This window comes from Acyrthosiphon pisum, chromosome A2 (genome assembly GCF_005508785.2).
Source record: "Acyrthosiphon pisum isolate AL4f chromosome A2, pea_aphid_22Mar2018_4r6ur, whole genome shotgun sequence".
Classification (NCBI taxonomy): Eukaryota; Metazoa; Arthropoda; class Insecta; order Hemiptera; family Aphididae; genus Acyrthosiphon; species Acyrthosiphon pisum.
In genome coordinates, this window is record NC_042495.1 from 42,783,645 (window position 1) to 42,797,664 (window position 14,020).

The 14,020-nt window shown below is 29.3% G+C and overlaps 3 protein-coding genes across 4 annotated transcripts; 2 read left to right on the forward strand and 1 right to left on the reverse strand.

Annotated features, from left to right (window-relative positions):
* Window positions 1-1,474: 1,474 nt before the first annotated feature.
* On the forward strand, window positions 1,475-3,725 carry LOC100569084 (MICOS complex subunit MIC10). Its single transcript, XM_003242208.4, has 3 exons — window positions 1,475-1,732; window positions 3,211-3,258; window positions 3,453-3,725. The coding sequence occupies exons 1-3, from the start codon at window positions 1,657-1,659 to the stop codon at window positions 3,548-3,550; spliced, it is 222 nt and encodes a 73-aa protein (XP_003242256.1). The 5' UTR covers window positions 1,475-1,656; the 3' UTR covers window positions 3,551-3,725.
* LOC100569003 (aprataxin) lies at window positions 3,714-10,603 on the reverse strand. The gene is made up of 3 exons (XM_003242207.4): window positions 10,042-10,603; window positions 6,158-6,291; window positions 3,714-3,988 (listed from the first exon to the last, which is right to left on the reverse strand). The coding sequence occupies exons 1-3, from the start codon at window positions 10,293-10,295 to the stop codon at window positions 3,825-3,827; spliced, it is 552 nt and encodes a 183-aa protein (XP_003242255.1). The 5' UTR covers window positions 10,296-10,603; the 3' UTR covers window positions 3,714-3,824.
* Window positions 10,604-10,723: 120 nt separating this feature from the next.
* On the forward strand, window positions 10,724-13,523 carry LOC100169276 (BSD domain-containing protein 1). Of its 2 annotated transcripts, none has more exons than XM_001947978.4 (8): window positions 10,724-11,197; window positions 11,777-11,888; window positions 11,965-12,081; window positions 12,157-12,309; window positions 12,379-12,703; window positions 12,763-12,873; window positions 12,947-13,027; window positions 13,241-13,523. In XM_001947978.4, exons 1-8 carry the CDS (start codon window positions 11,187-11,189, stop codon window positions 13,297-13,299), a joined length of 969 nt encoding a protein of 322 aa, XP_001948013.2. In that variant the 5' UTR covers window positions 10,724-11,186; the 3' UTR covers window positions 13,300-13,523. The 2 variants fall into 2 exon arrangements, with proteins under 2 accessions (XP_001948013.2, XP_003242257.1); XM_003242209.3 differs by having other exon boundaries at window positions 12,787-12,873.
* Window positions 13,524-14,020: the final 497 nt, after the last annotated feature.

Below are 14,020 nucleotides of genomic sequence, written 5' to 3' on the forward strand. Positions count from 1 at the left end.
AATTTTCACTGGTTGTTTATATTTCCATTTTCTATACATGATAAAATTTTCAAAATATTTTGATTTGTTTTGAGCTGTTTACGGACAATTTCAGTTTCCAATTTAATTAGTTTTTTTTCTATGAATGTCAATAAAACTTTATTTGTTGAGTAAAAATACTTGAAAATTTAATACAAGGCTCCTACTATATTATTACAATGACATTTGAAAAATATTAAAAATCCTTAGTCACAGTTTTTTTTTATTAGCATTTAAAGTTTAAAAATTGACAAAATATGGAAAAATCACGAAAATTACCTAATGATTTTGAGTTTATAATTCGTAAAAATTTTTCTTTTTAGAACTAAAATTTTAAAATGTAATACAAGATTCCTTATACACAAGTCAGTAGTTACTATAATACGTCTACACGACTACACAGTACACGTACACACTGTAATAAACTAATAAATTATTAATACCAAAAAATAACAAATTTTTTAAACCATATTCATTATCTTATATCAAATGACGATTGTCGGCAGTAAACGGCCAGTGACGAATGTATAAATAACTCACTTCGGGTGTATTATTGTCTATTATTTACTATTTTTAGTCTTAGTTTTTAGCCGATAAGCAGTACTGTGGCTACAATTATTGTTTGCGATGAAGGAAAGAATTAATAATGACGTATAAAAACGTATAAACACTTGCTGTAAGTGGGTAATAAATCTTTGTTCCAAAATGATTCAATTACATATCGTATTATGAAGAAAAAAATGTATAAAATTATGTTTCTTGAAAAATATTAATAATTATTATTTGAAAACAGGGTAGGCCTGGGCCTACCTGCAGGGCACGCTACTGGTTCGAGTTTCATTTTTCATGGCATAGTCATCATATCACCACTGGCCCACGACTGCCCGCTTGGCGACGGCACATTTATGAGTTATTAAACGTATTATATACTAACTATGAAGTGTCATAACTTCGAAACTAAGTTCGAGCCACAGAATATAACAATTCGAGCCCCAAATTCTGACTTCACCATCGTTTTCAGCGTACTTAACTAGATAATTTTCAAAAAAAAAAATGAAAAAAAATATGTGTCCCGTAAAGTAGAAATATACCAATTATTTAAATATCAATTTATAGATCTGTAATATTAATATTATGTATTTTGTATAGTATTATATTTTCAAGCTGTAAAAAACTGTACCTACCAGTCCATTCTACATCACGATTAAAGATAGACAATTTTTAATCGTATTCTACACTTCTACGTTCAATGCAATTTGCTACCATAGAACAATGCTATCTACCTAGTACCTACGAACCGTTCAGTGCAGCCACAGAATAATAATTATTGCGCATCCACCTTGGCACCACGTTATCTGTCAGAGTTGTGATAATATGTTGATATCAGGTCGACGACGACGACGGTCAGTGCTGCACTGCTGCTATCAAGTTCCACAAATTTTCAATAGCTTTTTTCACTATTTTATCATTCATTTTTTTTATCTTCGGCTGTTATTATTTTAATTTGTAGGTGTAGGTCGTAGGTGCGAGTAGCAGTGTAGCACACTAGCACCCGATATCTAAATCGAATATTCGAATTCTGGATCCGACCGCCCGTGCCGGTCTATTATTATTTTCCTCGGCGGTACGAACGTAAAAATGAGTAAGGTGTACAAAGAAGACGAGATCAGCGTCCGAGTGGATAGGTGCCTGTACGATTCGGTGATAAAATTCGGTAAGTAATGCGATAGATCGACCTCTGAAAAATCTTTTGACTATCGTAACAGGGTAGACGGTACCATACTCCCTATCGTCGCAACAGTGTTCATACGACATTTAACATTAATGAAACAACCAGTGGCGCCGAACTCTAAAATTTTTATCCCACCACCCACCACAACATTCCAGCAATCGAAATTTAAGAATTGAAGCAATGGCCTCAGATGATATTTGAGTTAGAAAAAATTTGGTTGACCGTACTTAACATTTGCACGTTATAAACAAAATATGGAATTTATTAAATCCATTTGTATACGTTTTCAATAATTTATCAAGACTCAATGCTTGGTACTCATAAGTCATGGTGGGATGAAAAAAAAATTCAAGCTAGTATAAAATAGCATATATATTTAATCTAGCTATCATATTATTTAAAATGCATTTCTAGTGCAGGTGTAATTGCATCAGGTAAACACCAATCACCACGGCACTGCTTGTGAGATATGACTCAAAATCTAACTCCAACTTTACTACAAGCATTTTATTTTACTTCGCTGTTTATATTTATTGAATTGCTGGTTTTTCTCCATTCACCATTTTATTTATTTATAGCTAATGCATTATATCATATTATTTATTATGTAATGCATCTTTCTTTAATCCCCAATTCTACTCAGGTTTAGGATTGCACAAATTAATCTTCTGAACATTGATGTATTGGTTTTGTAAACCATCATTTAAATTACATTGATGTACAATTACATTTTGTTAGTATAACATCAATACCTATATTGTAGAAAATCTGATTTATTAGAAATTGTACACAATCAACTATCATTACTAATAAATGACAAAAATGATGTAACTATAGGTAACATAAGTAATATGTTTTTGTAACATTGGTTAATATATTAACCAAATATTATATTATATAAACATAAGTAATACCCGAGGTAATACCTTTATTTACAAAATATAATTACCAATACATTGTTAGACTGATAGATTTATTGATACATTTTATTAAAAACAATTTATAATATAGCACTTCAAGTTTCAATTACAAATAAATAAACTACACAGGAAAATTATTAGTGTCAATTTGGTATATAATTATAAACCTATAATACCACGGGTAATAACATGAACATAAAACCATTTAAATAATTCATTGGTTGCATATTCAATAGTTTTGAATACAATGTGTTTTGTTCACCTACAAATACTTAAATTAAATCTTAAAACATTAGGTACATATGTTAAATATACAAAAAATATCTCAATAGTTATTTTAATTTAATAATTTAAGGTACTAGCAAATCTTCTACCAATAAAAATTCAAAACAAAAATGTTCATAACATTTTACCTCTCAATCTATTTCTGGTTTGTGACATCATGGCATAGACTTTAGAAAAAAAGTCTTTAACAAAGGGACTTGATATTGCTCAAGTAGATAAATATTTTTGAGTAATAATGGTTTTTAATAATTCTAGGTGGCGGCTTGAGTGTAGGTGTTGTGGCATCCCTGTTGTTCTTCAAACGTAAGTTTAATATGTTATTTTTTAATAATTTTTTTTTTTATAGATGTACTTAATACAATTTATTAATAACTCATTAGAAAAAACTAAAGATTGTTATTTTTTTTTTAACCAGTCATTAATAGTTTTAATGACTAGTTTTTAAGAATAACTATTTACTTAAAGCTAATTATTAATTATTTGTTTGTTTTATCTAGGTAAGAAGTGGCCAATGATCATGGGTTCTGGTTTTGGATTGGGCTTAGCATATGAAAATTGCGAAAAAGACTTAAAGGAATATTTTACGAGTACATAATATCCTGTATGTTATTAGAGCTTAGGCAATAATACAATAGCCTCTGACTCTAGAGTCTAACAATGTTCATACAGTTTGTTTTCTTTTATGTTAATTGTATTAATGTAAGTAGTATTTCTTGTTTTGATTTTTTAAGTAAAAAAATACATAAATAATAAAAATGTTGGATCCAAAAGTTTGCATTTATTTGTATAGGTCAAAATTTGAAATGTCTTACATGTATAATATATTATGATGTATCAATACGTGAGTATAACTTGATAGGTAGTAAATATTAAAAAATTTGTGGCACATAGTGAACCATCTTCAAATGCAATTTTAAATGTTTAATTTCATTGGTAAAGAAGTCACATTTATTACATTGAACTGGTTGATGCAAAATTTTCTTGTTGGGCGGCAATACTGCGTGTCCTATGGATTGTAATTCTGAAATTATTTCTGAAAGCAAATTACAAATTATTAATTCAACAAAAATCATGTGTCAACATCATAGGCGCAAATAGCATTTGAAAATTTTTTTTGGTGGTGGTACAGCTAAAGCTGTATTTTGATAATACTGAACAAGCTTAAAACCAAATTTAGATTTAAATGTTAGGGGGCTTAGCCTCTAAAATCCCCTCAATTTGCGCTTATGGTCAGCATAAAAAAAATTCATAATATTATGTAAAAGATTTTCAACAATAAATTATTTCATATTTAAACAGGAATCATAAATTGTAGAATGAAGTAAATGCAACTTGTGTTTTATTGAAACATTTAAGAAGAACAAAATACACAACTGATATTAAAATAATTTCAGTGAACTTTTTTAAAACCCCAATCACACTGAGAAAAAATTGTTTGTAGGTACCTATGTTAACATAACTGGCATTTGATTTTTTTGAAAACTGATGATGAAAATGGAAATGTTGGAATGTGAGTACCTACATAACTCGAAAAAGGTTTGCCATCTCTGGTAAAATACATTACAGTCTAAACCCAACATAGGTATTTATTTTTAGTAGCTGAAATACCTATTTTAGGGATTATATCTTTCAATAAATTACATTTTATTACTCAATTATAGATTTTAATGTTGACATTTTGATTGGTTTGATCAAAGTACAGTTAAATGTATGTTGTTGGCTACCTACATACACCAATATGCAGGGTTATAGATTTAAAGCACATAAAATAATTAAAATAGCACTTAATAACTTCATTATAAGCACTAAAATAAATTAATGCAAAAGCATTAAAAAAATAAAAATAAACATATTTTTTATCATAGTAAATAATAATTATATTAATATATGAAATACATTATCATAAGATTTTGCTAAATTTAAGTCGATCCAAAAAATAAGCAAATGCCTTAAGTCATAAACCCTGGTTATAACAAAATGTCAACATTGAAACAACTATGGGTTTTTTTTTCAAGGACATTTTATCTACAATTTTAACAAATATTATTTAAAATACTAAAAAATAAAAATAAATATTTGGTATTTAATGAAATATGAAAACATTACTAAAAATACAATATATATAACATACTTGAGTATCAACTTTTAAAATAATCATCCATAATATGCATAGTAAATTTATGTTTCATATAAGGTATAGTTTAACATGTCTATGTGACCATGCATACAGGCAATTTGCATTATGACAATCTTTATTGTAGAATAACGGTCATAAACTATTGGTAAACAATCTTCCCCATTAAAGAAAAACCATTAGATGGTTGGCCAACAATGTATAATAATTATAGGACTTTTCGACCATGGTTGTTAAATCATTATTTTTACTTTAGAAAAATTAATATAATTCAAAATGGAATACCTGATATCTTAAATTTACACTTAATTTTTATGTTAAATGATATAAAATTATCTTCATCATTATTATATTTAAATTCTGATAAAATAATCTTTTCATTGGAATCAATTGTTATTGGCACATTTATTATATTTTTATACATTCAGTCTTCATCCAGGCATTATACATCTTTAAAGATTCATTATAATATACATGGAAAAGTGTCTCTTATTCTTCCAATATTTTGTAATTAATATATTTTGTATCAAATAATAATGAATTGATTGCCAAACTTATTATTTTTTTACTATTTAAATGCTACCGAAGAAATTAATAATAAATTATGATATAAAAGCCGGGATACCAATGACCTATAAATCTATATACAAAGATTCCAAACTATTAATTAAGAATAAGAATGATTTTTTTGTTTAACATTAATGTTGTCCAGTCAAGACGCAAGAATTTAACAAACATTTTAATACACAAAGATAGATAAGGCTAACGGTTTGAGATAGAGATCCTAACCTTATATAGGTTCTCTAGTTTGTAGAAGTTGAAAGTATCGTGTTTATTTATAGCAATCTATCAATCATTATTAAAATAATAAAATTATAATAAATGTTGTATATATTTTTTCCTTTTTTTCATGTATCTGATTGGAAATAAAAACAATTCAAAGAGTTAAAATGATTGAAACAGTAAAATATCTAAAACAATACAAGTTATAAGTGTAAACTATTAAGTATAATATATATTTGGGTACAGAGCTAAACATTAAATTTCCAATGTTTTGTATATATTTACTGTGAGTAGGTATGAAGAATTCCGTATTAAATGAATTCCACTGGTGAGGCTGTCTCATGTGGGGACCACAAAAGTCTTTACTCAACACATGCAAGTGCAACCGATTCATTGATGTAAAAGCGTGGTATCCAACTCTGTAACAATAAAATAAAATTACCATCATAGACAACTTTAGGAACAACACATAATAGGTGGAAATCCAATTTAAGTCTACCATTTTTAGTGTATTAAAATTTACATATACAGTAGGTCCCAGAAGTCTCGTATCACCCTTAGTATCTTCGGGGAAAATCAATATATTTAAATGCAGTTTTCTTTACAGTCAGAAGCATGGAAATTCAGATTGAATAGCATAATATTTGATTTGTTTTTTTCAAAAATTATTAAAAAATATTTTTAGACCAATCAGTTTTTTAAATTTCCGAGATAGCCATTTTGTTGATCGTATTTTTTAAAACGGTTCAAAAAAAAAAAATATATTAAAATTTAATGAAAATTGTTTAAGTTAGAGCTAATTATTATTTTGAATTTCTAAGAATAATAGTTATGTTACCTATGCCATATGGCCTTCCATACGGCATTAGCAAAATACGATTCGCATGTTAATTATTACAATCACGCTGATTTTTCGGCTAAAATTAAAAATAATAATTAGCCCTAACTTGGGCGATTTTCATTAAATTTTATTTTATTTTTTTTTTTTTGAACTGTTTTAAAAAATATAATTAACAAAATGGCTATCTTGGGAATTTAAAAAACTTATTTGCCTAAAAAAATGTTTGATAATTTTTGAATTTTTGAAAAAAAAATCGAATATTATGTTATTTAATCAGAATTTTTATACTCATGATAGTAAAAAAAACCGCATTAAAATATACTGATTTTCCAAGGAGATACGGGACTTCTGGGACACACTGTATATTGACATAATATATTATAATATATAATTTAATAGTATTATATAATATAATTATATTATAGGACATTTCCTCCAAGAAAAGATTCAAACACATACTTCACAGTTACACATAAAATATTAAAAAACTGTTAAATTCATATTATTTGTTTACATTAAAAATAACAATTTTTGTTTAATCAAGCCTATGATTGTGTATATAACTTTGTTTCTCAAATTGTCATTCAGTGTTATTCTACCAGCCTTAATTTATGATTGCTTTGATTATTCATACTCAGGTGTTACCAGACGATGAAGAGGTTATTTATTACCTTGGGTATCACATTTGATCGTCAATTAATTTTTCATTCACATTTAGCAAAATGTAAGTGGTAACCTGGTACTATACGATTATCAGCTTTTGGCATTCTCATGACATGAATATATTTCAACGTATTCATTCAATAAAAGATTGTTATCTCTTTTATAGTGAATGTTTAAGACTTGTGTTCATTATTCAACGTCAGTAAATGTCAAAAAACAAATTTAAATCTTTAAATTTCCTCAATAATACCTCAATTTCTTCTCTTAATGGCTCTGGTCCATGATTTGAGATTTATCCTTGCTTCCACTCTTAGTCCCAATCAAATGTATGTTGCAAAACACTTAAAACACTTGGTTTTATTAAGTGTATTGTGGAGTAATTTAAATTGTCAACCCCACTAAAGGCTTTATACTGTGCATCAGTTAGACCTATTATTAAATAAGGTTCAGTCCTCTGGGATCCTAGTACACTAGTACAGTTACAACCTTTTGTCATCTGGAAAGGGTTCAACAGACATTTTTGAGGTTAGCTAGTTACTTATGAAATATTTATTGTCCCCTCCATGATTAGTGATTACTAGGCTTAGGGACTTCTAGCTCTAAAAAATACCAAAATATGCACAAAAAAATGGCCAAATATGCTCTAAAATATGCACCTAAAAAAACCATATATGCACAAAAAAATGAAGTATAACAAATATGTGGTTAAATTAAATATTTGTTTTATTAGAATTTATATTATATATTACTACATTAGAGTATTATTAGGTACTTGAATTTAAAATGATTTAACAAATTTAATTTTTAAAAGGTAATTGGTTTACATTTTAGTGTACTTCCGTGTCTACCGATCCTCCTAAAGTAAGAACAAAATAATGTTTAAATAATTAAATGTTTTAATTCTTATTTTTTTTATTAATTTATTTACCTTGAAAATTACACTGAACAAAGAGATATTTCCTTATGTTTTCAAACGTGAATCCACAACGTTTAATTGACAGTAAATTTTTATACGAGGAAAAACTTCTTTCGACATCTACAGACGACATTGGAGCATATACATAAAATAAACCAAATCATTACTTGTCAAGTCCTCAGGCAATCCTTCCATATCTTCAATTTTGCCGCTCAAAATTTTTGACATTTTTAATAAAGCTTTGTAACCATGATTTTCGTCAAAAACGTCATTTAACTTCTGTACAACTGCTTTGCCTTTTGTACATTTTAAGTCAACAATTTTATTTTTTGCATCTTCAACAGTTTTTAATAAATTGGATAATTGTATTCCTTTCTTTTCCAAAAATGTTATGGATTTGGGTAAATATCCGAAATTTAATTTAATAAATGCCAAGTTACACTGGTTATTCTTTTCCAAATACTTTTTTTTACAAAAAATTGTGAAAATATGCAAGATATGCAAAATAAGCACTTTCCAGCAAAATCTATCAAATATGCAAAAATATGCACATTCAAATTTTAGATTTCATATCATGGCACAGAGAAATGAATTTATTTCGCACTCTGCTATTTTTAACAATAATCAACAAAAGTATGCAAATGCTAGAAGTCCCTAAGCTTAGTGATAACTCTCCTATAATGGTTCATTTAAACTTAGTTTCTTTAGGCTTTAGCTAATTTTAGTCATGCAGCTAACCTCTAATGTTTCTTCAACATTTTTTCAATGGTAAAATGACTCCCCTACTTTACTATCACAACTTACCGTCAAAGTCCCTCCTCGTCCCACAAGTTGTTCTGTCCCATTCTACATCCCAAGGGCAAGGCTTCACTCTAACTATGCTAACAATCAATCACTATGTCAATGTATGCTGATAGTAAACTTGGACCCCACCATCTCTTTTTTATAGACCAAATATTTTATTATTTGTTTGTTCACTTTTAATAATTTGTTTAATTTAGGCTATTATTTAAATATGTATTTACTCTTTTATTGCTATGTACCTTAATAGTATTATATTTTGTACAAAAAGGCGAAAAAGCTGTATAGCATTTATTAAATAAAATAAAATAACTTGTTAAGTAGTAGACATTTTTGGTTTTGTTAGAAGAATATGTAAGGAATTCAATTAGTATATTGGAAATATTTCTATTTTTATAATATAAGTAGGGTTTGTTATAGAAATTGTAATGCATTACCTACCTATCCAAATCTAAATTCAAAATAATGTCTTTGATTTTTCGATATTGTTAAAATAATATTGAATTGCTTCTAACCAAGTTTCCCACTGAGTAACTATATTGTCTCAGGTGGAGAGGATAGATTTGGATATAACCAAATACTATAAATGATCATTTATAGTATTTGATATAACTTCCTGGATTTTAGTAGGTACTCTACTTGGAGCATTGAAAAACTTATTTTACAATTGTGTTTACTGAATCAACTATGTAAAATTTAAATCATAATAATGATAGGTAGTTATTAATATTTTACAAAATTAGTTTTAAGCTTTTACAGTAAGCAATAGGCATAATATCATAGAAATAGTTTTTTTTCACCATCATTAAATGATAAAGGGATGCCCATAGGTAGATATACTAGCGTACAAAATTAAATCCAAAAATGAAATCGATCATTGTTGTTTAAAGTGACTATAAAATAATTTTTTTGAATTTCATACCACTAGTATAGGTATGACACACTCACAGTAAATCTTGCGCAAACAGTCCAGTCGTACGCATCACGTACTCGAGGCCTTTGAGCTCCATATAGATGAGCTTGGGTATATGGCGCTCCTTAAGCGAGCGGACATCGAACAAGTCTTCCTTGGGCATAACCAGATAGTGATGTTCGGACTTAGGGTACTGGTCAGCAACGATCACCACAAATTCGTCCGAGTAGAGTATGTTCGACGGGTCGTTCATGGACAGGATCAGGTTGTTTCGCGCTTCGTTGGTCATGGCGGCGACGAAGAATTCAAAACAAAAACGCACACACGACGGATGTTTGAAATCGATGTGAACGACGTCCTCCCGACGAGGCACGTGGTGGACGATGACAGTGTGGATTTAGCGAACAATCCCCGACAGTCAGTCCGTTAAACTTTTTTACCCAAATTGCCGTAATCTCAACTTTCAACCGTCAAAGTCTCACTCTACGCTTCCGTGAATGGGACACAAATACACAATTGTGTCATAATATTATTGTTATGTGCGTATATTCAATTTTGTACTATACTTTCAATACAAAATTTGTTATGAAAACAGAAAAATATACAATATACGGTGGTCGGTAGCAAAAACGTGTAACGGTTACCGAAATCGTGGTAACAATAACGTTATCGCCCAACGAGTTTGTCTAAGTGATAACATATTTTATTCTGCGTAGATTGTCTGATTGTGTACGGGGGACTGGGTGACTGTTGCAGTAACTATAGTCCATATTCTATAACATAGTCTATTATTATATTCTATAACTAGACGTCCGTCGTCTGTTCTCGCCTTTCCAATCTCCATCCGACTACGTCTGGGTCTCTGGACGCATCATTACTGATTGCATTGCCGATGCGATCGACCACGGTCGCCTATCGACTTACTGACCGGGCGCTTAAAAATATTTCCCAAGTATAACCTCCTCCACCGCGGCTTACGATCTTGCGCCACCCAGCTTGACTCAACTCTGCAGTTGTCCGCGCTTGTAGCGCATTTCACCGGACGATGCCGTATGGCTGTCGGGTGATCTAGCCTAAGCTCAAACATACACCCCCGCGTACCTACCTCTCTAGGTGCCAATTAGTTGGAGAGACGGTACCCTTTGCTGAAGACACGCACGGCAGTGGAGCTAACTGCGCCATGGCCGACAAGTGAGTAACTAGCAGTGGTAATAGACTTGTGTTTTATTAACATTTAGTCTCTGTTACGCATTGTCAGCAGACACCAATATAAGAACTCTGATACCAAGGCTGTGAAAAACTAAGTATCAGGGGTATTTACAAAGGAGTCCATAATGTTCACACGCACTGGGGGCCCATCCAAATATACTAAATTATAATAGTAAACAAATGTGAAAGTAGACATTAAACATGTATAGAAGGAATGTAATACCTGTGGAATCAAATTGAATATATGACACCTAATTATTTATGAAAGAATCGTGTAAATACCACCCTAAAATTTTAGGCTAATAATAACTGGCCATTGAATAATGAATAATTTTAATTTAAACTTATTTTTCTGACTGATATTTCTACCCTTATTTTGTAATGAAATCATTTGTTGAATTTTGTAATTTCCTATTATATGTTTTCTTGCTAACTATTTTTAGTGGTCAACATTTAAATAATTTTGTTACTTAACTATGTCCAGTACCTACTATCTATATATTTTGATTCGCATCATATTATATAGAAATATATTTTAACTGATGCTATTATTGATTATAGACAACCCGACAATGTTAAAAATGTCACTGAAGAAGCCGTAGTAAATTCAGGTTCAAAAGGAAATGAAGGTGGTGGATGGTGGGATTCATTGTATTCTGCAGCAAAGTCTAAAGTACTTTTTATTTTTCTCTCACTATTTAATGATTCTAATTAAATATATTTTTATTTAAAATAATCATCTATTTTAGTCTGCTGAAGTGTTGGAGTCAGTTAAACGTGACCTCGGTGAACTAACAACAATAGTCACAACCGAAACCAGCAATATTGTCTTAAATACTACCAATGTCGTTAAAGATACATTACAAGTATGCAAATTTAGTATATAAATATATATTATGATAGAAATCAAAAGTATTTATTATTATTTTTATATGTTATAGTTGGAAAATCCAGAATCTACTGCTAACACTATGAAGAAATCAGTAAGTTCATTTCTGGACCAAATGTCAAGTGCATTAAACCCTTTGCCAGATGATGAAGATGAAGCAATAATGATTGTTGGCTCTGACACAGTTACACTGTCTAGGCTACAAGTAATAAATTTTATTTGATTTTATTTCAATATCATTTCATCAATAACATCCTATTTTGAAAATTACTAGGCGCAAATATATACTCTGGCTAATGATCCGAATACATTTGTAATGGAAATTGATGACCAACTTGATAAAAGATATAAAGCTTGGTTGGATTGGGTGAAAAGCGGTGATAGTAGTTTGTTATCTAATGATAAACTCACAAAGATCTTAAATGAGTGCACCCCATTACGTGACAACTATCAGAAACTTGTACCAGATTCTGTTTCTCATGCTGACTTTTGGTATCGATTTCTGTTTCGAAAGGCATTGTTGGAAGACGAAGATGCCAAACAGCAGAGGCGATCAGAAAAGGAAAATAGAGAAGCTGAAAGAATAGATTTCAATAAAGGTAATCCAATCATATGACGGTGAAAGTTGGTTTACATAGTGTTCAATTACAATTTACAGAGTTAACTCCGTTGTCTGATATAGAACTGTCTGAAAAAGAACAAGATGAGATATTGTCGTCATATGATCAGGAAAGAAGAGTATCATCAAAGTCCAGCAGTCCTGTAGAAGGTATATTGTTAATAGAATATTTGTTATGAGTTATGTAACAAATATAGTAATATTTTCTTAATAATTTTTGCAGACATAAAGAAGGATTCAAGATCAAAACATGAAGATATTCCATCTAATGCTTCTTCGGTTACCACTTCAAGTTTAGACAAAGGTAATTGTTGAATAATGTGATGAGTGTTACTAAGTTACGAAGGTGGACAGCTATCAAAATGTCACATATTTATTTAGTTAAATCATTTGTAAAATCACAATTGTTCCTAAGAATGAATAAATTTGTTGACTAAAATACTAAATAAGGCTTTATAATGCAAAGAAGTTTTCAGTGGCATTAAAATAACTTATTAGTGTCTTGTTTTTTGTTCAGATGAATGGGTCAAGGATTTTGATATAGAAGACATTGAACCACCCACCAATACCAAGTGAATTAAAAATCCTCCAATTAAACTTTGATAATGTTTAGTTTTTTTTCACGCCTGTCTTTGTTGACCTGTGAGATATGCATCTTGATCATAATATAATGAACATTATTTTTTTTTTACATATATTTCTATATATAAATATTATCATATTTTTAAGTTATTTTTATTGTTCAACAAATTTTTATCTTGTGTCAAAAATAAAAAAAGAACACTATCAACGTTGTATAATATTGCTGATTAATATTTATTTTTTTTGACCTTGTTGACATACACAAAGAACACGAAAAAAAATTGATAACTTGAAAAGTTACAAATATAGGTCATACATGGTGAATTGATAACAAATTAGAAAATGTACAAACAATACTATATTTTAATAATTATAAAATAAACTTCAATAGTTCAATGAAATAAATATTATTTTATTAAAGGAATAAGTGGTAGGTAATACTGTGATCAACATTAACAACATAACAATTTTGTTTTTAGAAAAACAGTTTACAAAATTTAAGCATGAAATTATTTATGGAATTAATCTATAGTTTATGTAATGCTTTTAAAATAGATAATTCCGATTTGAGTAGCTGATCTGCTCACCCAGCTAGTAATGAAATGTAGGTGGTGCAAGAATTCTGTAATTATAAGAAAGTAAAAATTTAAAATTTGATATGGAGCCTACTAAACTGAGATCAAACTGGTTTTTTTTTTAAATAACTTAACATTAT